Consider the following 26,812-nt stretch of genomic DNA (forward strand, 5'->3'; position numbering starts at 1 on the left):
TACATACAATACCCTATCCAGCCTTTCTCAGTTAACTAAAAGTCTCCATGGTTAGGATAGTGGCTGCATGATCTAGTGCATGATTATGCCCTAATGAACTCCACTACTGCTTTCATGAACATCTTTTCAATTATTTCGCCTTCACAAACCCTATTGGAATTTATACACGTCTGTCTTTGCCGTTATTTTTGCTGTAGGACAAATTCCCAACAATTTCCTAGGATTCCTAGGAAAACGGGGTGAGACAATGCTGATACTCAGCAAGAGAACTAAACAGCCCAGCCACAGGCAACGGAGATTCGAATGCAGTCCGAAGTTCGGAATCCGGGCCTGTATCTGCGGCCTCAGTTTACTTTTATCTCATAAGACCTCGATTTTCCACAAGACTGGTCCAGAGGCCCCAGGAACAGGCCGGCGAGGCCCCCGTCAGCTCCCAGGACGCTACAACGGCCATGCCGGCCCATCACAGTCGGAGCCCTTCTTACCTGAGGCCCAGTGACCACCATCTTCACCTGATACCGCCCAGCATCCTGCAGCCAGGTATCCAAGGCCGCTTAGCAACGGCGTAGGCGAGGCAGCGCGCTGGGGAGGCGTGCACTGCGGCGTGGACCTACCTCCGCAGCAACGTGATGACGACAGAACGGAAGACGCCATTTCGCCTTGAGCGTCACGGGGCTGGAGGTCAGGGGGCGGAGCTAATATGGGACTGTACCATTACATTGGTTGAGGGGTAAACCCAAACAGAACGTGAATTAACTTTAGGCCAAAAATAAACCCATCTCGTTTCGTACTTTAATATCAAGTATCATTGGAGACTGATATAAGTAGTAGGACCCTGGGGCCCAAACTTCGCTCCACCCTGAGGGAGGAAAGTGAAGGCTTCCGGCGGTGGCGGGTGGGAAATGCCCCATCCTCAACTCCCAAGAGCGCAGGCGCACAGCTCCGGGGCGAATCCGGGCGGAGAGTGGAGGACGAAGTCTAGCTGTCGGAAACGCCAGATGAGAGGTTCTTATGCGTGCTGTGGAAGGGTTTCGGCGACTTGGCACCTCGGGAAGCCTTCCCCGCGAGAGATGGACAAGTTTAGTGGTGCGAATGGTCACTCGAGATAGTTCTTCCTCTTTAGTTAGCCCCGCATCTCTGAGCGCCAAAGTGCTAGGCCCAGGATATGACGGTGAACTCGCCCTCTAGGCCTTCCCAGACGGGGAGTTGGACCTTGGCCAGATCCGACCAAACAGTGAAAATATAAACTGCACTAAGGGAGCTGTGAGGGACCAGAGCTGATCTGAAAGGCGCTCCGGATGAGCGGAGTAATATTGATAAGGCATGGGCTGGAGAAGGAACTGCTACACCAAAGAGCCATCGCCATCAAAATGAAAAACCAGGCACTAGTAACCACCAACAGGCCACAATTTGTTCCAGGGGAGCCCTTGCCTGCCCTGAGAGTGTGTGGACTGTGTGCAGTGCCGCCGCCTCACCGGCGCAAACGAGCAGAGACACACCACGGTTTTGGTTCACATTTACGTTTGTTACAATCTTCAGTTAAGTACAGAGCAGTAGGAGTCTTAGGAGCTTGAAACACACAACTCTTGTTGCCTTTACACAACTACTGCCACTGCAAAGTTAAAAAGTGAAGAGGATGGTTGAGAATTCTCTTCGTGGAGATGCTGTATTTTGGTGTGAAATTAATACAAATGGAAGTGAGGGGAGCCTGGGTGGCTCAGTTGGTTAAGCATCTGACTCTTGATTTTGGCTCAGATCATTATCTCATGCATGGTTCCTAAGTTCAAGCCCCACGTGGAGCTCTGTGCTGGCAGCCTGTAGCCTGCTTGGGATTCTCTCTCACCCTATCTCTCTGCCCCTCCCCTACTTGTGCGTGCATGCTCTCTCTCAAAAAAGTACACATTAAAAAAAAGAAGTGATATATTCTACTAGAAAGGGTACATGGGGCGTGCCACTCGACAGTTTGGACAGGTCTGGAGTTCTTCTGCCTGATGTGCAGTCAGTGTTTCCTATAAAACCAAAGGAGTACCTGCTCAGAGCATTTCTCCCACTGATGGAGGCTGTAGAAGAGCATGGGTTTTAAAAGCAGCAGCCACCAAGTTCAGTTCCTGGCTGTGCCTTGTACCAGCTGGGTGACCTTGGGCAAGTTGCTTAATCTCTCAGAGTGAATATTTATCTGAAAAGTGAGGTTAATAATTTCTAAATGCTGGTTTCTTGTGAGGATTGTAGATAATGCATGTAAAGATCAGAATGTGCTCAAAAAACATAGGAAAAGCATGATCAATATCATAGTTTTTCTACATTTTTATTTTCTGTCTTGGTGAAAATTTTGTGATTTTACAGTCTTAGAACACATGGAACCATTATGTGTTTCACAACCCATAGTGGGTTGTATACTTGTGACAGTACTATCATGTTTCCAACAATTACACTCTGTTGCTTTTTGCTTTGGGAAGTTGGGGAAATTTTGGCCACTCCCACCACATCTTGTTCCATACACTTGTCAAACAACAGACACTGCTATGATGGAAATCAAATCAGAGTGTTTCAAAGTTCTCAGCACATGCCAAAGGGTAATGGTAACTCTTCCTGACCCAGCTTAGATCTCCAGTAGGTCTGTGTTAGTGTCGTAGGTGTGTTTTCCATGATCTTCCAGCTTCATCCCCCATTATTCCTGGGGCAGGGAGCTGGGCAAACACAAATGGAAGAGCAAGAGTGAGATTAACAGGAAAAGACAATAAAACTGCCAGCACACACTGATGTCAAAGTTGTCTCCTTGTCCACAAGCCAAAAACCTAGTAAGCCTACCCTGAAACAGCCGATGAAACACGGGTTTGGGAGCGGGGGCAGGGAAGACTACTTTGCCACTGAAGTAAGGCAGCATGATCCATCCTACTCACTTTTGTGAGTACTGTTGCCGTAGCTACCACATAAAAGCTTCTAGTCCCTCCCTTGAGTCAAACTCCGGCACAGGTGCATCCTTGGGCCACATGCCTGGCCCCAGCAGCAGAGGAGGCTGGGACAGTCAGTATCTAGCATTTTCAGCTACTGTAAGTAGAGGTAATTATTGCCCCCCCCCCCATAAAGGCTTATTAGCTAGGACATTCCCTGAATATAGGAAAGGGTTCAGATGCCAGGCAGACAAACCTAATAATAAATATCCAATACCATCCACAACAAAGAAAGATACCATCAAAAGAGAAAAATAAGAGCATGTTGGGTGATCGCCTATAGGCTTACTACATTTCTGTCATTTTGCACATTGAGTTAAAGATCCAAACACCAAGAGGTCCTTTGGTAGAGAGATCCTGGTTGCCTACTGAACATTTCTCCCTTCTCCTGTAGTATCAGAGCCCTATGTTCTTAGGGGTAGTAATGTACCCAGCTAATAAACCACATATCCCAGCCTCCATTACAAGTAGGAGTGGGTGACTAATGAGCCGAAGCCATTGGTTGGGGCTTCTGGGGAAGCTCCCTAAAGGTGCTGTTTTGCTCTTCACTCCTTGCCTCCTTTTTCCCTGCCCAGGACACAGAAGCAGTGGCTAGAGCTCCAGTAACCACTTTGTATCAATGCAGCAATCCTGATACTGGAAGCCAATTGCCAAGGATGGCAGAGAAGAGATACAGAAAGCTTCTTAGTATCTGATGACCTGTGGAACCAGCAGCCTTGGACTACCTAACAACATTCCTCATTCATATGCTGGAAACATATATGTAACCTTATTTAAGCCATTGTTACTTTGAGTCTCTGTTACTAGCAGCTGAAGGTAAGGAAGGCAAGTCCTTAGGGATACCAGCTGTCTTCAGTGGTTACACGAGTGCTTCTCTTCTAGTAGTCCAAGATGGCATCATCCTCTGGTGCATAGGAAAATCCCAGGAATGCACTTGAGGCCCCAGAGCTGCTGGCCACAGTGTCGGGAGTGCAGCCAATGGACTTTGACACAACTTCCTGGGTGAACTCTGGGTCAAAGTGTTTCAAGTCAGCAGGTCCTGCCTGTGAATATAAACCAATGGTGAGATGGGAACACTAGGGTCAGAGCCGCCAAAGGAACCCACGAGCCCTGAGAGCGATGTTAGGCCTCCCCTCTGAATGCCTTGCGGACACCTATCTTTAGCTATCACTTACCCATGTGTTTACATTAATTATTTTATTCCACATGGTCCACTAACCACATATCAATTCCTCTAACCTCCTGGCACCCTGCCTGCTTCACATCAACCCTCAGACAAGTCTAGTCAACATACACTTACTGACTGTCTATCAGCCACTATTCATGGCACTGGGGACACAGAGGAACAAAATAGAGTGGGCCCCAGCTCTCATGGAGCCTATATGATGCAGAGGGTAGGAGGATTGATAATAAGCATGTACACAAATAGACAAATAGACAACCTGGGTTGTTGACAGGCCTTATGAAGAAGATAGAATAGGGTAATATGGTAGAGAGTGACTGGCTGCTTTCACCGTTTTGGGGGAAGACCTGTGTATGAGATTGTAGAAATGGTCACAAATCCTGCATTTGCCATCCAGAGGTAGAGTCCATCTCTCCATACTTATAATATGGGTTAGCCATGTGACTTGTTTGGGGCAATCTGTTATCAGATGTGGTTCAAGCAATGGTTTGAAAGATGCACATTGGGAGTTGTTCTCTCTTGCAGCACTTGGAACCCCGGGCCACCTCCTGAACAAGCCCAGACCAGGCTGCTGGACTACGAGAGGCCTTAGAAGGAGAACCCAGTCTCCCCAGCTGCTGGCCAACTCCCAGGCATTTGAGTGAGGCACCTCTAAACCACTGACATGAGAGAGCGCAGCAGAGACTAGCTGGCCTGGCCCAGGCCAAAAAAACTCACCCAACCAACCCAGAGAATTGGGGCAAAATACAAAATTGTTGTTTTAAGTCACGTAGTTTGGGGGTGACTTGTTATGCAGCATGAGCTAACCAAATTAGTCTCTTTGTGAAGAAGGCACAGTCTGTGGAGAATGCTAGGCCACCTGGGTTTTCCGAAGTAAGCAGGTGAACAGGTGGAAGGGTGTACGTATGTGCTTGAGTGTGCAAGCCTTAGGTTGCAGAACCAAATAGACCATGATTTCCAGCTTCTTTAAAAGGCGACCAGGCACAGCGGTCTCAGTTCAGGGCTGAGAGTTCCAAGACCAGAGTGTAGATCCTGGCCCTGGCTCTTGTTAGCTGTGTGGTCCTAGACAAGACAGACATTATCTGGTTTCTACAAATGATATCGATGCTAAAGATACTTATCCAAGTCCTCACAGAGGTGGGAAGGTGGCAGAACCAGGAATCCACACCCAGCGTGTCTTACTTTAAAGTCTATTCACTGCATTCTGTTACCTCCCTATCTAGTATTTTTTATACTGGTCTCTCTCCAGGGTGTATTTTCAATATTATCCTCTGGGTCTTTTTTACATTCCCAGATAAAGAAATTTTTCAGGTACCTGGACTGAGCGTAACCTATCTGACAACCACTGTCAAGAATCTGGAGCTCAAAGATACGTTCGTGAGTGGGTAATTGACAAAAGGCCAGGTGTAAATAGCGAGTTCACACTGCAGTGTTGACATGCAAACTACATGGATGGAAAGGGCTTGACCCTATTGGACACCGCAGGTGGCCGAGAGACCCTCCAATGTCCACTTCGAATGAGGCTGCTTTCATGCATACTACCACTGCTAATTAACATTCAAACACTAACTGCATTCACTATAAATCAAAGAAATATAAGTTAAAACAATATGAGATACCATTTTTTACTTAACAAATTTGCGAAGTTAAAAACAATGAACTGCACATGTTGCAGAGACAGACAAGAATTCTCCAGCAGACGCTGCTGGCAGGAAGCTGATTCTCCTCCCCACCACACAGTTAAAGCAGTAGGAATCAAGAGCCTAAACAGTTATGAATCAAGAACCAAAGGGCTCCTGGCTGGCTCAGTCTGTGGAGTGTTGACTCTTGATCTTGGGGTTGTAAGTTCAAGCCCCATGTTGGATGTAGAGATTACTTTAAAAAAAAAAAAAAAAAAAGGAGCCTAAAAGTGTTCACATACTTTGACCTGGCAATTCCCCATCTGGAATCCATCTTAAGGGAATAATCAGAACTCTGAGCAAAGACACATGCTCAAAGAGGCACCTGCATGGCTCAGTGAGTTAAGCATCTGACTTCGGCTCAGGTCATGATCTCATGGTTCATGGGTTCGAGCCCTGCATCGGGCTCTGTGCTGACAGCTCAGAGCCTGGAGCCTGTTTTGGATCCTGCCCCAATGCAATGTTTTGGATTCTCCCTCTCTCTCTCTGCCCCTCCCCCACTCGTGCTCTGTCTCTCTCTCTCTCTCTCAAAAATAAATATTAAAAAAAATTTTTTAAAGACACACACTTAAAGGTGTTCATCAGTACATTATGATAAAGAAAGAATGGTAGTAACATAAAGCTCACCATTAGGAGCATGGTTGAATAGATTATGTTACTTACCAACATAGGGTTTAAATATTATGTAGCCATTTAAAATGATACTTACAAAAGTTTTACATGATTTGGGGAAATAATGACATAGTTTTTAGCAGAAAAGAAAAAGTAAGGGGAGAAGATACCTCTATGTATAAAGTATGACCTGTGTAAGAAACACAGAAAAAGATCGTAGGGAACACGTCAACAGTAGTTTCTCTCGGGCAGTGAGATAATAAGCTTTTCCTCCCTGTTGCCTTAAACTCTGTTTTATATATTTGCTACAATAAATACATGTCGTTTTTATTATCAGGAGAAAAAAGGTTAAAGACAGAAAAAGACATTTTTATAGGGCTTGGTTCTGTCTGGGTGTGACAGACCACTTTCTTTCTTTCTTTCTTTTTGAGGTTTAAAAAATGTTTTATTTATTTATTTTGAGAGTGGGGGAGGGGCGGGGGAGAGGGAGAAATCCAAGCAGGCTCCACGCTGTCAGCGCGGAGCCCAACACAGGGCTCAATCTCACGACGGTGAGATCATGACCTGAGCTATCAAGAGTCAGATGCTTAATGGACTGAGCCACCCAGGCGCCCTGAGATTTTATTTTTAAGTAATCTCTACACCCAGCATGGGGCTTGAACCTACAACCCTGAGATCAAGAGTCACACTCTCTTCTACTGAGCCAGTCAGGTGCCCCCAGAGAGTGCTTTAAACAGCAATGAGGGTTATTGGTGTTGAAAATGAAGGAAGGGCTGCGTGGCTCATCGCACAGAGCTGGGCTGGAAGTCGGGACTTCTGAGTTTTGGAACCAGTTCTGCCTCTAATTCACCATGTGGTCTCAGACATATCATTGAGCCTCTCGGGCCCTTGGTTTTACCACCTGTAGAAAGAGGGTTGGTCCAGATACGCTCCAAGCTCCCATTAGCCCTGGGAATCCAGAATCTGGAACAGGGTGACCTCTTACCACATTTGGGTTGAAGGGTGGAGTCAGCCTCTTGTGGTACAGGTCATCCCAGTTTATGGGGCTGAAGAATACATGGTTCTTTATCTCAAGCTGCAGGAAGAAGGTGCTGATCAGTGTTGCCCATAGCACCCCTCTCCACCACCCACCCCCATGTCCCAGATCTCCAACTCTACTGGCAGCTGGCTGTCAAGCCATAAAACCTTTATTGGGAAAGTAACCTGCACTTCCGGCTGGTTTCCTGGGACAAAGGGGTGTTTTGTAGCCAGGCCTCTTCTCTCATCTAGAACCCAAACCCTTCTCCCCCAGAGCATTTGTTTATTTGCATTTACTGAGCACCTACTCTGTGCCAGCACCATGGTATGCTTTGGAGGTATGTCCATGAGTAAGATAGCAGGACCTGCCCTTGGGGTTCCCAGGGGCTCTTGCAACCCCACCCACCTGCCTCAGTACATCTTGATTCTTCTAGAATACAAACCAAAGGAAAAGATTACGTCAAGTCAGTAAGGAAGGTAAAGGAAGTAAAGCCCCAAGAAAAGCTACAGTTTCCCGGAGACCCAGAATTTAAGACTCAGCCTTGGGCATGAATCACTATTTCTTTCCTAGTCTAAGCCAATGTCAGCATCAAGTGCCTCCTATCCCAGCAGGACCCTCTCTCGATCTGTGTTTTGCAAGGAATGATTCTCCAGCTCCCTACATCACACCCTCCCCACCCTGTGGACTTGTTAAAAAGCCAGATCCATGATATACTGAGTACCCGAGAAACAGATAACACTGGTTGCCTTTAAACTAAGGAACTGAGTCACTAGAGGAACTTTTTCTGAATATCCTTTGAATTATGATCTATGTGAATATACCCCTTATTTGAAAAATCATACATATTTTTTAAGATGCAAATTTCCACCTGGAAGAAGGGGAACAGTGTTCATCAAAGTCTCCCTGGCTTTAAGGATGGCTGGCCAGGGATGGGTAGACAAATGCCCTAAAGATTGTTACGCTTCACAGCATCTGGCATGTGGGGTACAAATGCTTAAAAAGCACTTACTATGTGCCAGGCACTGGCCTAAGTGCTTTGTATATATTAATTCACGTGATCTTTGTAGAAGGTATGAGCTAGTTGCCATTATTGCCAGTGGGGAAACTGAGGCTTAAAAAGAGAAGTTTGCCCAAGGCTCTACAACCAGTAAGGACTAGTAAGGTGGAGGAGGGATCTGAACCCAGGCAGTCTGTCTCATAGTCTGTGCATCGCAACCACTCTGCCAGAAAGAGAAAGCAAACTTCCAGGGAGAAATGCACTGTGGTCTTCCTCTTATAAATTCAAACGGTCTTTGGTTGACTGGAGAATGTAAGATTATTTTTTAAGTGCTACTTTAATGAAAAAAAAATCATGAACTCATTGCAGGAATGGACAAACTATTCATCTCTATATCCTGAGTGCCCAGCATGGCACTGGCACAAAACAAGTCCAGTCCTCTCTCTGCACAGAAGCCAGAGGAATTTCTTAAAACTGAAATTGGGTCTTACCACATCCCCATTCAAAATCCCCTAAAGTGTACTATGCTTCTTGTTTCTGCCACAGGACCTTTGCACATGCTGTGCCCTGTGTCTGGGATGCCTCCTCTCAGCTCTCTGCATGAGTGGTTCCTCTCATCCTTCAAGTCTCAACTTAATTGTTAACCTCCTCAGAGTGGACCTCCCTCACCATGCCAGTGTGAATTTACTCCCTCTCATTATCGTCTATCTTGCTTCATTTACTTCCTGGTACTTGTCACACTCCACAATAATTATACACCATGATGTTTGTTGTCTGCCCCCTCCCCACCCCAACTTAATAAAGCCAAGGACCCAGCCCATTGAATCCCTAGCACCTAGCTTGATGTCTGGTGCATAGTAGGTGCTCAGTAAACATTGGCTGAATAAAAGAACCAAACTAAAGGAAGTAATTAAGCAGCAGCAGCTGTGAATTTCCAGAGGAAGGAGTTAGCAGTGCCTGGTTTTAGAGGGCAGTTGGATGCACACCGCTGTGCTTCTCAGCCGCTTCTGCAGGATGCTGAGTGCCCTGTCAGGGGCCAGTGGTCCACTGGCAGTTCACCTACAAAGTCTGATTTGGAGCCCAGCCGCTGCCTCTGGTCCTTGTGGAGAAGGCCTTGCAGGAGGTCGCAGGCGGCCACCGTCTGGCCCCCTGGGATCTGTAGCGGCTGGTACAGAATATTCTCATACATCTGGGACACGTCTTGGCTGTAGAAGGGTGGCTGGTGAGAGAGAGAGAGAAGCTGGAGGCTCATCCACGCCAAAGCGGGGGGAAGGTCTCAGGGAGTGTTGGGGCAAAGCCAGGTAATGGAAAGATTTAGCCAGACTGCGTGTTGTGCAATGGCTCACATGGCAGATCGGAGAGAGACAGAGACCTCTGGGCTTCTGGCTGCTGGGAAGGCTGAGAAGGGACCTCCCGGGAGCCTGCCCCATCCCACCTCTCTTACCCCCGCTTGTGCACCAACTCTGCACTTTGCAAAGTTAACACTTGCCCCCTTGTCATTCCGGCCCACCCCTCACAGCCATCTCTGAAGGCAAGCAGTAATTTGTTGATGAGAACACAAGGCTCAGAGAGATCAAGCCACATGGCCAGGAAAAGAGCCAGCCCCAAAATGTGCCCAGAGCCCACTCTTTCCTGGTACTCTCCACCCCCACCTCCTCCACTGGCTCTTCTTTGTCCAGACTCCACAGAGCCTGCTCTTTCACATCCCCCGAGCTCTGTTGACAAAGCCGCCCCGAGCAATGCCTGCGCTGGGGTGAGTCTACCCAAGCCTCCAACTGAGCAGGCAGCTTAGGATGGGGCCCAGGGCTGGCTCCACAAACTACCATCCTTGGGATCTTTCTGGGCCTGTTTCCCTCTCTGTACATAAGAACAGCTCCATTTCCTATTGTGGCAGCCTCCAAAGGCTGTTTCAAGGTGCCAAAGTGTGTGTGTTGTAAAGCGTTGAACTAACATTACTGAAAAATATACATAATCCTCACATCATCTTTTTTAGCTTGGAGTAGAGAGCGAGCGCTCTTTCGGTTCCTTGAGGAGCCTGAATGGCCACACAAGGCAGAGATCCACCCCCAACGGACCAAGCCACAGGTCCCTTGCAGATGTTTACACCCTACTCACCAGGCCTTGCAGCATCTCATAGAGAACGGCCCCCAAGCACCACCAGTCCACCGCCCGGTCATAAGGCTCTTTACGGAGCACTTCTGGAGCCAAGTACTATTGGGAAGAAACATACGTTATCTAAAGACACTCGGACTCAGTCTCCCCATTTGTTTTATTTTTATTTAAAAAAAAATTTTATTTTTTATATGTTTATTTCTTTTTGAGAGAGAGAGAGAGAGAGAGAGAGAGAGAGAGAGAGAGAGAGAGAGAGAAATGCAGCACAAGCAGGGGAAGGGCAGAGAGAGGGGGAGACAGAATCCAAAGCAGGCTCCAGGCTCTCAGCGGTCAGCACAGAGCCTGATGTGGGCCTCGAACTCACGAGCCATGAGATCACTACCTGAGCTGAAGTAGGATGCTTAACCCCCTGAGCCACTCAGGGGCCCCTCAGTCTCCCCATTTGTAAACAAGGCACTGGGAAGAAAAGATCACCAAGGGTTGCTCCTGCTGTGATATTCACCTGGCTGTGTGCCTATGTTCATTCAACATCCATTTGTCAAAGGCTTACTCTGTGTATGACCCTTTGCCAACATGCTGGGGACATAGGGAAGATCAGGCAGGACTGCCTTGTACAGTTGTATATGTTGTGCACCATACAAAAGTACTAGCCAAAAGGAGACAGGGGGATGCAAGCCTGGCTGTGATCAACTCACCAAGCCATAACCCTAGTATAGGGCTATATCTGGCAACTTTATTAATATTTAATGGGGTAACTTTTTCTAGTGAATCTGCCCAAGGGGGTGCCTTTATCTAATTTGCACAAAGCATCCAATCGGTGTCCTGGGAATAGGAAAGCCCTGTGAGTACTCACACTGCATTGGGGAGACTAATGGTAAAGTGTTAGTAAACACGGCACGTGCTTGTACTGGAAACCGTAGTAACAGAGAGATGGATAGGAATCGGGAAAGAAAAGGTGACACTTGAGTTCATATTGACAGATGAATGTATGTCACAGAGCTGTGCCTTCCAATGAGAAGAGGACCTGAGGCATGACAGTGTTTTCTGCCAAACCCAAGGGCTTGGCGACCTCTTAGCCTGACATCTCTGCCATGAGGAAAGGGACAGCAACAGACAAAGCCATTTTGAGAGACTGTGTGGGTCTGGGAAGGGCAGGAAGTTACACAGACCTGAGCCCTATATAGGGCTCATTTAACCTACTAGAACCTTGATTTCCTCCTCCATAAAATGGGGTTCCAGGATCTCTCTTTTAAGGTTATGTGCTAATCTGTGTGGAATATGGTACATGTGTAGGCCTTAAACAGTGGTCACAACTATCGTTACTCTTGTCTATGCTTTCTGGCATCACAGCAGGGGCTGAGTTATGGAAGAGGTGACATGTTGGGGCCACTTGTCTCCTGCACAAGCCAGGGTGTCATATGCCCTGCTCCTCGCCGCTGACAATGTCCAAGGAAGGGATGGCTGGGCTGTCAGGCTTTGGGACACCAGCTCTGTCCAGAAGACATCCTGCCATATACAAACACAGACAATGGCTCCTGCTCGGAGTAGTCACCTGTCCATCAGCTGTCCCAAAACTAAATGGAGGAAGCCCAGCTGAGATCTGAGATCCAGGTTTTCAAGCATATGGAGAACAATAGAGCCGCTGAAGTCTTGTCGCATGTCCCATCAGGAGGAGCTTCTGCCCTGCGGCCTCTGCCTTCTAGCCCCCACCCAGATATCTGTCAACTGGGAAGTCCTTTGCATCCCAGGTCCAAGGGTGGGAGTTCAAAGGAAAGATTTTAACCCCAAGGCTACAGGGAGGCCTTGGCAGGACAGATACACATGTAGGAGCTACTGCTGAGACCCACAAATTTGAGCCCTCCAGGTTCTTGGTGGCTGGCAGAGGGAGACAGACCAGTGTTTTACACTCCCAAGTCCTGATCTGAACTGTCAGGCCAAGCCCTCCTGCTCCACACGGCCCTCACCCTGCGGGGCAGTGCTGTCCCATACGGCAGCCACTTATTACATGTGGCTCCCGAACACTTGAAATGAGGCTGATTTTAGCTGAGGTGGACTGAAAGTGTAAAATATGCTCTGGATTTCAAAGACTTAGTTAGAAAAAAGGAATAAATTATCTCAACAATTTTATATTGATTGTATGTTAAAATGACAATATTTTGTATATATTGGTTTAATGAAAACGTACTACTAAAATGCATTCCACCTGTTTCGTTTTACTTTTATTTTTTTAAATGTTTATTTTTTTTTTAGAGAGAGAGAGGGTGTGAGAGCACACGCAAGTGGGGAAGGGGCAAAGAGAGAGGGAGGGAGAGAATCCCAAGTAGGCTCCATGCTGTCAGCACAGAGCCTGATGCAGAGCTCAATACCATGAACTGTGAGATCATGACCTGAGCCGCGATCAAGAGTTGGACACTTAACCGACTGAGCCACCCAGGTGCCCTTCTTTTCACTTTTTTAATGTGGCTACTGGAAAACTTTACATTGACTATATGGTTTGCATGGCTATTTCTATTTCTATAGGTCTGCATTGCTACAGAGCTTCACCACCTGCTGGCCGGGGCCCAGCAGCCCCCTGAGCTAGTGCTGCCGTTACACATATGAGGAAACCAAGGCAGAGTGCACAGCCAGATCAGGGCAAGGGCTTGGGTGAAAGGCGTGAGCATTCTTCCGCCCCTGCCCAGTGTAACCTGTTGGTTCTAAGCAGGAGTTGAGGCTCAACCACTTATGACTTGACCTCTGACCTCCCCTACAAGGTTTGGCTTACCTCGGGGGTGCCACAGAACGTGGATGTGGTCTCCTCGGGCTCTACACCCTCCTTGCAGAGGCCAAAATCCGTCAGTACCACATGTCCCTGCAGGGGAGGGGGGGCAGGGGCAGGAGAGTGGTCTAAGCTCAAGGTATGGTCAGGCCTAACCCCAAAGCCCAGGTAGTATACCCCAGGCCAGCAGCTACGGAGACTTATGCCTCTGGCACTGGCTATATGTTCCACTGGATGCCAGGAGCAATACAAGGGGCAAGGTGGGGAGATAGCATTCCACTGTCTGCTCCCAATTTATCACAGACTCAGCCGTGCTCTACAACAATGGCAGCCCCATGAATGTCCTTGCTGGAGGGGTCTGGTGGTGGCAGCTGCCCTGACAGAGGGCTGGAGACTCAGAAAGCAACTGGGCAGCTGGGCAGGAGAGTGGCTAGTGGATGTTGTGGAGACAGTGGGTAGCGTGGGACTCTGCTCAGATCCCATCTTTAGGGACTGTCATGCCCATCCCCTCCCCCCGCCCCCCGACTGGTGGGACACTGCCTTCTCTCAAAGTTATGCCCCTCCCAAGGGGCAATCCACACCCAATGACAGGTCAATGCAGGGACACAAAAGCCCAGCCTCCTCGCCTTAATTTGGAACAGTTCCAAAGAGTTGTCCCAGCTGGGGCCCTTGCCACCCCTGTAATATCACCTGAGGCCTCCTCATCTGCAACCACAATGCAGGTGGGCTTCCACCTCTATCCAATCTTGCCTCCTCACCCCCTTAAAACCAAATCTCTTAGAGCATTCCCCAGTAACCATCTGCATTCAACACTCCATCTGTTTCCAGGGAACCCAGTCTAGGACATGGAGAGACTACAAAATCCAAGAGCCTCCACTTGGCTCCACACTTGCTCGTACAGACCTCATATACACACACATGCACATGCGATGTGCACTTACATGCGTATGCACGCACATGGATACACATGCACACACACTTGAATGCATCCCTACCCATATGCACGCACGTACAATGCATGCATGCACACTTGTAAGCACATAGCACACATGTGCACCTATGCACACACACATACACCAACCTGGCAGTCCAAGAGAATGTTCTCTGGTTTCAGGTCCCTACAGAAAACAAGAGGAAAGAGCACTGTAATGTCTCAACCACTTAGTGAGGAGAGTTGGGACTCTAGAGTCCTGGTGGGAGGACTATTCACGGAGGCTCTCAAACATGTAGAGGGGGAGACCAAGGAGAATGGGCACCTGTTCTAGAAAGGAGGATCCCTACTCCCACTGCTGAACCATCCTCCTCAGACAGAGGACCAAGTTCACTGGCGTTTCATCGGGACCTAGGGGTCCACACAACCCCTGTCATTTGCAGCAGACAGCCCAGGCCTGGCTCTGAGCCACAGGCAGGCCTCACCTGTAAATGATGTTGAGGGAGTGCAGGTAGCCAATGGCGCTGGCCACCTCGGCGGCGTAGAACCGGGCCCGGGGCTCCAGGAACCGGCGCTCCCGCTGCAGGTGGAAGAAGAGCTGGAGGGGGAGGAGGTGCATGAGAAGTCCTCTAGGTGGGGGGGCTCCAGCTCCTAGAGTGCAGGGTGGGGGGCAGCTGGCCAAGTCACCCCCTCTGTGAGCTGCAATGTACTCATATGAAAAAGAGCATGCTGGCCCCCACCCCATACCGTAGTTGTGTGTGTCCAAAGGGTCAGCAGGAGAGACTAATTCACATGGATTGACAGGTACTGGGTTCCAGGCTCCAAGCCAGACCCCTTCACAACTCTTATCTCATTTAATCCTCATGACTACCTTCCAGGTATCAAATATGATGCCAGTTTCACCAAAGAGGAAAGTGGGAGGGGCCAGGTGACTTGTCCAAGGTCATGTAGCTCATAACTGACAGAGCTGCCATTTGAACCTGGGTCATTCAAAGATGTGTTTTTCCTCCCACCTGGGCAGTAAGATTATTATAGCTGTCAAACTGAGCCCAGCCTATATCTGTCCATGGGCCAATTGCTTTGGTCTGTTTTGCTGGCCTAGAAAGGCCTTAGCTGCACCAGGGGACTTAGGGATGCAAAGCAAAAACTCTCCTCTTTGGTATCAGGCCAAAAGTCATGAGGTCACACAGACAACATCTGGGGCCACTTGCTCAGAGAGACAGAGTGAAGTCCAGGATGGAGCCCAGTTTATCCCAGCTGTGCTTCTGGGTGACCAGGTGACCTCAGGTCTCAATTTACCACAGGGACCACCCCCACCCAGTGGCCTGTGGTATAAAATGGGGACACTGGAAATCTTGACCACAGAGTTCCACTAACACTGACTTTGCCCAGGTGCCCTGAAGAGTGTCTAGGCAGCTTTGCGTGGGGCAGTCAAGAAATGCTCATGGCTGGGAGCCAGACAGACTTGCATTCAAATCCTGGCTCTGCTAGGTACAGCAGGCTGGGTGGCCTTGAGCAAGTGAGTTACCTCCCAAGCCTCGGTTTCTTCAGCTACAAAATGGGTCTGTTGTAAGGATGAGGTGAGATCATTCCAGAACCTGATACACAATGGGCATGTCAGAGCCAGCCCAGGGGAGGCTCCCTGTGGGCCCACCCACCTCTCCCCCGTTGACATAGTCGAGCACAAAGTAGAGCTTCTCGGGCGTCTGGAAGGAGTAGCGTAGGCCCACAAGGAAGGGGTGCTGCACGCTCTTCAGAAGCACGCTGCGCTCCGCCATGATGTGGTTCTGCTGTGGGGTCATAGACAGGGGCCCATGTCACAACCCAGCACAACCCCTTCTACCCTGGCACCGCCCACACGGCCTCACTGGTGGGGGTTGCTGGGCCCAGGGCCTTCTCATGCCCCTGCTCAAATAACGGCTGTGGTTCCTTATTCCCCTCAGAGCCAGGCTCCTTGCTTACTAGCCAGGATTCTAAACGGATCACCCTCATTCCCAGCCACAGCACGTAGGTACAGCCCCAGCCCCAGGGGTCAGAAACCCCTGCTGCCCTCCTTTGGGTGATAAGGAAAGTGTGTATGATTACTACATTCATGCTTTTGTTCATGCTGTTTTCCCTGCCTGGACGTCCTCTTTTCAGACCATCAGAATCCTACGTTCAAGGCCAGCTGCCAGGCCACCTCCTTCGCAAAGACCTCCCCCATCTGCCCTCTTGATGTCCTTGTTATCATTAATTCCCTCACCCAAGTCCTCTGATTGATATTCAAGCCTCTCTCAGGGCCTGTTCTATCCCCTTCATGGGGTTGGCATTAAAGAGACTCAAGTCAGCTGAAGCATCTAGAACTCCAGGATGGCTGTGGCTTTGAGGGGCCTTTGGAGGGTATCAAGTGTGCCCCCGACACTGCACAGATAGGGAGACTGGCACCTAGACAGGGCGGAGGACTGCCACAGAGCCCCGAATTCCCCAGGCAAAGGCAGAGGGCTGGGACCTTCCTTCTGAAGGTCCTATGGGTGAGTCGATTGGCTTGCCCTCCTTGAGAAAGGTCAGTGCCCTCAGCACCACCTGGCTGCCCCCTGCAATGACCACCGCTGCACCCAGCTCCATGGCTCCTTCAGAGTTGGCACCCAAGAGCTTGGGAAACCACCTTAGCCTGGGAACAAGAAGCAGGAGGGGAAATGCCCGTGTGCAAGCTTGGATACCTCTTTCTTCTGTAAGATGGACTTTTTCTGCAGCACCTTCACTGCGTAGAACATCCCGTCAGACTTGCGCTTGGCCAGTAGCACCTGAGCAGAAGCACAAATGCAAGGCCCCACAGGGGACCTACTCCTCTGAACTTCTTATTTCTCAGGAGCCCCCAGTTCTGGCCCCACGTCCATGATTCTGCAGGCTGTGAGCTCCCTCTTTGCACATGCAAGTGACAGGCATAGGGTGGAGGAGGCCAGGGAAGGGAAGACCCAGGCCTCCCAGCCTCACTGTGTCACTCACCTTGCCGTAGCTCCCTTTGCCAATGACTTTCAGGAAGTCAAAGTCGGTGGGCCGGGCACTGGGGGAGGGGAAAAGAACACGGGTCAGTGTTTGTGAATTTGGGAAACCTGGCTCCTGAGATCGTATCCAGGCTTCTTTTTAACTTTGAAGCTGGGGAACAGAGGGCGCTTTTCAAGAGCCAAGCCTCCTCACCACTGAAGCATGCCATGATCTCCCAGCCAAGAGGGCTTCGAGGACAGGCCCCTGCCCCTGGGGATCCAGTCAAGCAACCAACAGGCAAGTTGGGGAGAAAACCAGACACAACTGTATAGAAGACAAGGGATCTGGCCCCCAAAGCCCGAGAAGGACCTGAAGGGTGGGGAGCTGCTAACAATGCAGACTTTGGGGTGCATTTCAGGCACAGGGCTCATCATGAGCAAAGGCTAGGGAAGTAGTGGGAGATAAAGCAGGGGGACAGTCCTGGGTCCCAGATGGCAGAGGGTCTTGGCAATAGACCAGAGAACTTGGATTTTATTCTCAAGGAGAAGGGAGCCAGGTACGAGGAGAGCCAAGGAGGAAGAAAGTTGCTTGAGAGACCAGAACTTACTTTGGGTTGGCTGAAGGCCCCAGGTTGACGTTCCCATTGGCCCTTGAGGGCTAAAGATATTTACAGAAAAGTTATTAAGATCATCAGGGACTGTGTTAGGATCCTCTGCACCTCCCGTTTCTCTGGCCTAGGCTCTGCTCCCTTCTCTACAGGCCTGCTTCCTTCCTTCTTTCCACTCGTCTACCAACCCATCCACCATCTCACCTGCTCCTCCTAACAGCCTTGGGAGGCTGCTGACTATTGTGCCAATTATGAGGGTGAGGAAACTGAGACCCTGAGAAAAGCCATCCAAGGACTTACAGGCACCTCCACTGGCATTAGAATCCAGGGGTCCTCAGGGCCAATTGTGTATCCCATCTTCTTCTTGAATCTCTTGCCCAACTCTATGCCCTACTTGCCCTGCAAATTAGCCCATTTCCATGAGCTCACAGTGACCCCTGTCGGCCCCCCAGTCCTGCTCTGTGTTGGCCCACCAGGCTGGCCTGTGCGTCCTTAGGCTTCCTCCAGTGTGGGAAGAAGTGAGCCCCCTGGTGGTGGATGGGGGAACCAAGACTCACTCACCTGAGGACTGGGGCTGCCCGTCGGGCTGGAGTCCATTCTGTAACCGTGATCAGGTGGGTTCTGGGGGCACAAGGGGGACCAGGCATGAGAGAGCTGTTGTTGGGGAAGGAGCATGACCTGTCTAGAGTTTCAGGTGCCGCTGCACTGTCCACCCCTCCCTGGCCCTGTGCACCTGCCATAGTCTGAGCATCTCCTACCCGAGGCCAGTGCCCCCTGCATGGGAAAAGAACTGAGGTGCCCTGGACCCAGCATCTCTAATAAGACATCTCAAGAGAGAGCCAGGGAGAATGGCCCAGGGTATCCCTCCCAAGCTGAAACTTTTCAAGGGCTGGGGACAGCCAGGACAGTAAGATCCCTGTGAGCCAGGGCAGATCCAGAAGTCTAGGATGGCCAGGGCTGGAAGGACCCTTGCAGAGCATAAAGTCCCAACCCTTGCCCCCCTTTCACAGGTGGGGAACCTGAGGTCTAGAAAGGGGTTCGCCTGGGGCTACACAGTTTGTGAGCGGCAGGCTGGGCTCCCCAGGCTCCCAGACAGGCATGTTGTGACCCCAAATTCCTGTGGACACCCTGGGCTGGGATCTGTGTCATATTGACTATTATCTCCCTGCCACAAGGACTTCTACCTAATGCCCCTGGAATGCCAGCTGCCCTGGGGGCCTTGGGCCCGAGCCATGAAGAGACCCAAGCCTGGCTAGTGTCTGTTTGAAATCAAATAGTGAAGAGTGTGACCACCTGGTCTAGGCAGCTAGGAGCACAGTGTTTTCCTGCCCCCTGGCCTGCAGGGTGAAGGAGGCTGGTGTGCCCAGGCCCTGGCTCAGGATGCCCAGTGCCCCACAGACTCACCCATGTTTGGAAGGCCAAGGCCAAGAACCCAGATGCTCATGGAGGCTGCCCGCTACTGTATATCCCAAGACCCCAGCCTTGACCCACTGTGGGGCCTGGGCTGCAGCTTAGCCTCTCTGGGTAGAAACCACCCATCTTTACAAGGCAGCATCCTACAGCAACCACCCCATGGCCTTCTTGGGAGCTGATGAAGTGACCACAGGGGAAAGGAGGGAATCGCCCAGCCCAGGCTGCTCCAAGAGGCCCAACCTTGTGGGGCCCTGAGAGAACAAGCCGGAGAACTGCCTGAGAAATGTAGCCTGGCTTCAGCCAGTGCCCCAGGGTTCGGGGTCCCCCAGGGGGCCCGCCACACCACCACACCCTGTCCTGGGCTGACCCTGTAGGCCCCTTTGCCAGGCCCTGGCCTCTCCAGCCCCACGTACCTGCACAGCCTGAGGAGAGGCCCTGGAGGGAACCAGCAGTTGGAGCCGGAGGACAGGCAGTGGACAAGAGAGCCTCTCTCTGTTCTCCCAACAAGGGCCGAAGTGTCTGTGCCTGGCGCCGGCCCTGCCCCAGCGCCCAGCTCAGAACTCCCAGCAGCAGCAGAGGGCTGTTGATGTCACATGGGATCCAGCAGTGCTTAAGATGAGACCAGAGACCTCTGTTCCCTCAGGGACATCGCCTCCCCCTGGAGGGTGGGTGGAAGGGGGTGGGCAACAGCTGTAGGAATGACCTGCTGATGCTTGGGGCTTTTTAGAATGCATTTATGTGGGGGTCAGGCTGTGTGTGTGGTGTGTGTGAGTGTGTGTACAGGTGTTTCGTGCATCGATGTGCTTCAGTGTGTCTGGTGTATCTGCGTGTCCCTGCACGTGAAGGCTTTTGTGTTAGTGTGTCTGAGTCTATGTGTAGAACTGCATGTGTTCTGCTTATTAGTGTGCATCAATGTGACCGTGTATTTAATCTTGTCAGTGTGTCTGTGCATCTGTAACTGTGTTCTCTGTGTGTGTATCGATGGGCTTCTGTGTAGTGAGTCAACATGTCCGTGTCAGTGTGTATCTTTATATATGTTGATGTGTTGTATGTATGTGTGTGAGTGTGAGTCTGTGTGTGTGTCTGCAGATGAGTATAGGTGTCAATGCATGTGTATGACTGCATGTGTAACCACATGTGTATTTATAGGTTATTGTGTGTCTGTTCATATTGGTGTATATTAGTGAGTGTGTGTGTGTGTGTGTGTGTGTGTGTGTGTGTGTGTGTGTGTTTGTGTAGGGGACTTGTCTGTAAGAAGACATGCTCCCTGGGGCCTACCCAGGCCTGGTGTAGACAGGCCATCATAAGGTTCCAGAGACCTCAATCATGGCAGCTGAGAGCTCTTTGCCTCCTGAGAATCTACAGATGTTTCAGAGCATAGGTATCTGGCTCAATGCAGCTGGCCTTGGTCTTTGACTGCCGAACACTTGGCCATTTGGGCCCTTCCTTGCTGGCTGCTTCAGGACTCTGGCCTACTGTCTCCAGGGCAGGACAGGTCAGCCCAGAGCTCTCCAGCTTTGTGAGCGATAGGAAGCAGGGTCCCAGTCAGCACCCTGGCTCATGAAGGCCTGGCTGCATGGTGCAGTCATTAGGTACTCGTGGGGTCCCTTCCTCTCCCCAGGAGATCCTGAGGGTTGTTCTGAGGAATGAAAGAGTTGACAGGGCCTGACCCAGACCCTGCCTTTCTGGAACTTTCTGTGTGGCAACCATATGCTACACTTAAGCCTCTGCAATTCACCACAGTGGAAGGATCCATAGGCTGGGGCTAAGAAGGTTGGACAGAAAGGGACCTGAGCCCAATGGCCTCGGCGGTTCTCTCTGGGCTCCGAAGAGCAGGGGACCTGAGGGTGGCAGCAAAGAAAGCCAGAGTGAACAATATCAGAGTCTTCCATCTTTCAACCACACAGAAATGTTGAACCAATACACAGATGGGCAGGATGTCATGTTGACAAAACACATACCCAGAACAAGGACACGTCTTCTCAGTGACAAGACACTGATGAGGCCTTTATTCAGCAGCACTGTTTTAGAACAGGAGAAGAATAGTGACCATAATCATAACTGAAATGCCCGGCTCAGAGCACGTCAGAAGACCCGCTGGCTGTAAAACTCCCTCTCTTGACCTTACGTCCCTCTCCAGACACAGTTCTGCTTCTCTGTTCTCCTTTCCAGTTAAATTCCTCGAAAGAGTTGTCTGGACTCAGTTTATACTCCTTCTTTTCTCTCTTGAACCCATTCCAAAGAGGCTTTAATCCCAGCACTCCACAAAAGCAGCGGGCCCGTGACCCCCGCATTCCAGAGCCAGTGGTGGCACACCGGTCTTCCCACTTGGCTTTGGGATCGCCTGGTTTTCCTTCCACCTCACCTCTTTCTCCATCTCTTCTGCTGGATTTGTCTCCTCTTTTGCCACTGGCCTATCCCCATAGTCCCCAGATCTCTATCTATACTTGTTTCTGAGTCAATCACAACCAGTTTCATGGCTTTAAGTACCAGCTATACACTCCACAATTCCCAAACTTGTCTCCCTAGTTCCGACTCTCTCCTGCACTAAATCTGGGTTTATATCTCTAACTGCTCCCTCAGCAGCTCACTAGTTGGGTCCCTGGAGGCACCTCACTCGTAACACATCCAAAACAAGAGTCCTGGCTCACATCCCTTCCACTCGGCCCCACCCTGCCCCTCTGTCAGTCTTCCATCTACCACCTGCTCAAAAGTTCAAGCTGGCAACTTGGAGTTCAATCTAGAAATATGGCACCCTCACCCACCTCCAGTCCACCATGAATCCCCATGAGACTCTACCTTCAAATTAAATCCAGAAAGCACTGCTACTCGCCAGTTCTGCTGCAACCTCCCTGTCTGAGCCACGGTCACCACTTGGCGTGGACTATTGCAATAGCTTCCCTACTGTCTCCTGACGTTTATCTTTACCCTCTACAATCTTTCTCCACCCAACTCCAGAGAGCCACTTAAAAAAAAAAAAATCTAAGTGGATCACATGAGCTGGCTGCTCGAAAACTCTGGTTGCTTCCGGTCACACCTAGGATTAAAATCCAAAGTCTACCATGGTCTGCAAGATTTCGTGAGACCTAGCTCCTATCACCCTCTCCACCTTGGTTCCCATGCTCTCCCTGTCACTACACTCCAGCCTCTCTGGCTTTCTTGCTGTCACTCAAACACACAGAGTGCCCTCTGGCCTCCTGCCCCTGGCATTTACTTTCCACTCCATCTAGAATGCTTTCCCCCCAGACTTCTGCATGGCTAGACCTCCACTAATATCCCAGAGGCCTCTGCTCAAATGTCACCTCTCAGAGAGGCCTTTTCTGAGATTATGAGTGACTGAATACCCTGGTTTGTCTGGGACTAAGGGTTTCCTGGGATATGAGACTCTCAATGCTAAAGTTAGTACAGCTCTGGGGCAAACCAGGATGGCTGGTCACTGTACAACCCTACTCCCACCCACTCTTGATCCACTTTTTCTGCTTTGTCTTTTATTTTATAACACGTACCATGCTGACACCTTATCATCAACTCTTTGTTTTCCGTCTTAAACTAGAACATTGGCTCTATGAGGGCAAAGACCTTTCTTGTTCACTGTTGAATCCCCAGCACCTAGATAAGGACCAGCAATATGATCGGTGCTCAGTACGTATTTGACTAATGAATCAGGAACAAGCTGATAAGATCGATTATAGTACATGTATAAGGTGGAAAATTACCTAATTGAAAAATAATAGCTAAGGCTTTGTAAATCAAAACGGGAATATGTGTGTCATACAATGTCAAGCAAAAAAGGACTTTTCAAAATGATAGGTATATCAGGGGTACTATCTTTATAAGAATGTGGGGCGCCTGGGTGGCTCATAGCAGGTTGAGCGTCTGATTTTGGCTCAGGTCATGATCTCGTGGTTCATGGGTTTGAGCCTCGTGTTGGGCTCTGTGCTGACAGCTCAGAGCCTGGAGCCTACTTTGGATTCTGTGTCTCCCTCTCTCTCTTTCCCTCCCCTGCTTGTGTTCTGTCTGTCTGTCTGTCTGTCTCTCTCTCTCAAGAATAAATGAACATTAAAAAAATTAAAAAAAAAAAAAAGAAAAGAAAGACATGTTTGCACAGATACATTTGTGCGTAGCCACCAAAAAAGGTTAGAGGGTTGTGACCCAAGGGGACAGTGGGTTAGGGTAATTTTTGTATTTGTACCTTTGTGTAAAATGTCTCAAGGTGTTGCTGTTCACTTAATATTCCGGCACTGAGGCCTGGGGAGAACTCTGACATGTGCACTTCCCACCACACTCCCATTGGCTTGACTGGTACTCACACCTGTGCAGCTCTCAGCCTATGGCTGCTATCACTCCTACAGCATAGTCTTCTGATTGTCCGGCCAGAGGCTGGGCATCAATACCTTCTCCTGACTATTCAGACCTATAGAGACCCCTGGGAACTCCCAGGGTGTGGCCCAAGTCCCTCCTTTAGCCCCACAAGCCCGCCCCTTCCTTCTAAGTGCCCCAGCCTAGACTTGCATGCCTCTGTCCCACCAGCTCATGGACCTGCTCACTCGTCCTTGGGCCTGCTGGACACAGTGAGGGTGGGGGTCACACAGTTCCCTGTCCTTGGTGCACTGCTTTGACCGTTCTGGTCTTCTCAGCTAGCCCTTTGCATTCAGCCTCGTATGCTTTCCCCAAAAGTCTTGCCAGATCATCCCCTGGCCCCGATCCCATAAACTCTTGTCCCTTTCTTTGGGCCCACTGCTGTTATTACACTTGTCTTCATTCTGCTGGAATTTACTCATTTACATGCCCGTCTGCCCAGTGCATACCAATGACATACCAGTAACAATGCAACCAAGTGCCAGCTTGGTCTTACTTTGTTCCCACAGCACCAGGGGTTAGTAAACCATCATTATCCCTGTTTTGAGGAGGAGGAAACTGAGGCATGGAGAGTTGAAGTGGCTTGATCAAGACCCCTAGCTAGTAAAGGATCTAACTGGAATTTGAGCCTAAGTAGTCTGACTCCAAAGCCTGTGTCCTGGAATTTCAGGAAGAAGTTAGGAATTTAGAAGAGGAAGGCATGGAGTTAGAGGGAGGGAAGTGAGGGTATAAGGGATTAGTTAGGAAGAAAGGAAATCGGGTGGCCCAGGAGGCAGAGAGGTAGTTGAGAGGGAAGGAAGGAAAGGAGAGAGGGGAGAAGAAGCTAGGAAGGAAGGAGATTAGGAGAGAAGAGAGGAAGGCAGGGACAGTTAGGAAAGAAAAAGGAAGGAAGGGAATTAGGAAAGACGGTGTTAGGAAGGAAAGGGAGGAAACTGGTAGCCAGAAAGGAAAGGAGCCAGGTACCTCGTGTGTCAGCTTGGCAGCCCAGCAGGCTGGCAGGCAGGGGTCCTGCTCATGCCTGGGCCTCTCACCTGAAAACTCTGGGTCCAAGCTCAGGTCCTGAGGAGCAGTCCTGGGCACAGCTCTGCCCTCCTGTCTCTCGGCATGGTCCGTCTGACCTGAAACCCAGTCCTGACTTGCTGGACAACCTTCCCAGCCGGGAGCGACCTGTCACCCACTCGCTTGGCTCCCAAACCAGCGGGGAGCTGGCTGCAGGGCCTTTCGTTACTAATTAACTCTGGACCTGAATCAAGATGCCCAGCTGTACCCACTGGCTTCTAGACAGGCCCTGCCCCAGGGACCCTCTGAACTTTTAAGAGCTACTGTACAATTCAAGTTGTGTGACCTTGGGCGAGTGACTCCAGCTCCCTGAGCCTCATGTGGATTGATGAGGATCCTGTGTGTCCTGCCTCACAGGGAGGGTCTCTGAGGTCCCTTGCCACATGGTCACATTTGCGTTCTCTGAAATGGCCCCCAGGTTCAGCCCAAATGCTAGTCTCCCACATAACCTTCCCTGACTCCACCAGCTAAATCACATCCCCTTTCCCTTAGTGCCTGGAGGACTGGCCATTGAAAGGGCTTGTCTCACACAACTGTCCTCTCCACCCCTTCCTGGAAGGGGACCACCAGCCTCTGCAGTTAGCCTGTCCCCAGACACCTCTGGGGATGGACGGCTCATTCCGTCCTGAGCCAGCCTCATTGCCTGAAGACTCTGGCACACCCTCATGCTGAGCCAAAGTCTGCTGCCCAGAGCTCACCTGCTCTGGCACTGCTCGGGGAACCGTCCTGGGAAGAGAACTGCAGCCGAGCTGAGCCCCTGCTCCACTCTGCCCTTTGGAGACCCGAGGCTCAGGAACCAGGGCTCAGCCCTGCCGAGCTTGCATGGAAGGAAGGCTTTGTCCTGGTTCATCTGCAGCTGCCCAGACTGAGGGTTCTAACTCAGGGCAGGGGCAGGGCCTGGCCTGCTGCACAGGTGAGAAAAGTTCTCCCCGGTGAGCCCTCCTCAGTTGGCAACTCAGGGTCTGTCACGCAGCTTCCTCCATTGCCTTTTCATTAGCATGTCAGCAACTTCTAACTCACTCTAGTGCCTGAAGGCCCGGCTGCTCTGATGTGCCCTGGGGTGGCCCTGCGTGCCCTCGTCCCCACCGTCAGCAGCACACACAGCACCAAGCGTCCAGCCTCCGCCCAAACAGGGGCCGTGGCTTGCCCACGTGCCAGGAGCAAATCAGGGCCGAGCCCTGGGTCCTGCCCCCCTCCTGAGCGGCCCTGCTTCAGCTCCACCAGGCTTCTCCTCCCCCTGCATTCCCAAAGCTGGTTTTTAACAACCCCACACGATGGTTCTGCATAAACCGTTTTGAAAAATTCCAGCATGTAGAACATGGAATAAAGTGAAATCTTCTCCTCTAACCCATCTTTAATCTCATTTCCAAAGTAACTGCTGTAAACTAAATGGTGACCATCCTTTTGGACCTCTGTCTACAACCTATATATCTTATACTAGTTTTCCCAGAAAAACAGGCCATACTATACATATGCATAGCAACTCACTTTTTCTCACACACATCTTTCCATGTCAACACATAAGAGATTTGGGGCACGTGGGTGGCTCAATCGGTTGAGTGTCCGACTTCGGCCCAGGTCATGATCTCACGGTCCGTGGGTTCGAGCCCCATGTCGGGCTCTGTGCTGACAGCTCAGAGCCTGGAGCCTGCTTCCGATTCTGTGTCTCCCTCTCTCTCTGCCTCTCCCCCGCTCATGCTCTGTCTCTCTCTCTCTGTCAAAAATAAACATCAAAAAAATTTAAAAAAAGAGAGATTCAGTTGTTTTTTTAAAAAAAACCCATCTGCCTCACATTGTATAATGTAGGATTAATTTCTGTATCCCTGTTCCCTATTTACCGTTTCTTTGCTGTTGGACATTTAAGCCGCTACCAATTTCACAATAATTCTAACAAGGCCGTGGAGAACATGGATGTGTTAATGTCCTGTGGCCTTGCACTCCTGTTTCTGTCTGATAAACTGCCCGGGGGGAGGGCTGGGTTCATTTTGACCTATCTACCAAATTCTTGTAAAAAGCTGGGCCAACTGACATGGCTATCAGCAGTGCTTCCACTTGCCTTTCCCTCCCCGATGCTGCAGAAAATAGCCAGGCCACTCCTGCAGCAAGGCCACCGCAGGGGTGCATCTCTTCTCTGTCCTCCTCCTCCTCCTTCCCCTGCCACCCTCCCTG

The 26,812-nt window shown here is 50.3% G+C and overlaps 2 protein-coding genes across 6 annotated transcripts in view; both read right to left on the reverse strand.

Annotated features, from left to right (window-relative positions):
• IFT52 (intraflagellar transport 52) overlaps positions 1–629 on the reverse strand; it is a 32,352-nt gene extending 31,723 nt beyond the window's left edge. The window contains exon 1 of the mRNA XM_040447009.1: positions 486–629. Coding sequence (XP_040302943.1) covers positions 486–506 — 21 coding nt within the window. The 5' untranslated portion in view covers positions 507–629. The remainder of the gene's footprint in view (positions 1–485) is intronic.
• Positions 630–2,286: 1,657 nt separating this feature from the next.
• Positions 2,287–24,813, reverse strand: SGK2 (serum/glucocorticoid regulated kinase 2). Of its 5 annotated transcripts, none has more exons than XM_040447012.1 (15): positions 24,616–24,808; positions 19,639–19,883; positions 18,374–18,433; positions 17,813–17,862; positions 17,227–17,284; positions 16,941–17,024; positions 15,900–16,028; positions 14,727–14,839; positions 14,392–14,428; positions 13,317–13,403; positions 10,556–10,651; positions 9,504–9,659; positions 7,411–7,500; positions 3,795–3,994; positions 2,287–2,687 (listed from the first exon to the last, which is right to left on the reverse strand). In XM_040447012.1, exons 3-14 carry the CDS (start codon positions 18,407–18,409, stop codon positions 3,830–3,832), a joined length of 1,101 nt encoding a protein of 366 aa, XP_040302946.1. In that variant the 5' UTR covers positions 18,410–18,433; positions 19,639–19,883; positions 24,616–24,808; the 3' UTR covers positions 2,287–2,687; positions 3,795–3,829. The 5 variants fall into 5 exon arrangements, 4 of the variants coding, with proteins under 4 accessions (XP_040302946.1, XP_040302945.1, XP_040302944.1 ...); XM_040447011.1 differs by having other exon boundaries at positions 15,900–16,031; positions 19,639–19,805; positions 24,616–24,804; XM_040447010.1 differs by having other exon boundaries at positions 15,900–16,031; positions 24,616–24,804.
• Positions 24,814–26,812: the final 1,999 nt, after the last annotated feature.

This window comes from Herpailurus yagouaroundi, unplaced genomic scaffold (genome assembly GCF_014898765.1).
Source record: "Herpailurus yagouaroundi ecotype Mexico unplaced genomic scaffold, PumYag 196, whole genome shotgun sequence".
Lineage (NCBI taxonomy): Eukaryota > Metazoa > Chordata > Mammalia > Carnivora > Felidae > Herpailurus > Herpailurus yagouaroundi.

Excerpts from the sequence above, each read along its gene's own strand:
- SGK2 (XM_040447011.1), bottom strand. The coding sequence starts at position 18,409 with ATGGACTCCAGCCCGACGGGCAGCCCCAGTCCTCAG. Across the intron at positions 10,652-13,316 it reads CGTTCTGTGGCACCCCCGAG|TACTTGGCTCCAGAAGTGCT; the intron begins GTAAGCCAAACC and ends TCTTCCCAATAG. Across the intron at positions 3,995-7,410 it reads CACCCTTCAACCCAAATGTG|GCAGGACCTGCTGACTTGAA; the intron begins GTAAGAGGTCAC and ends TTATATTCACAG.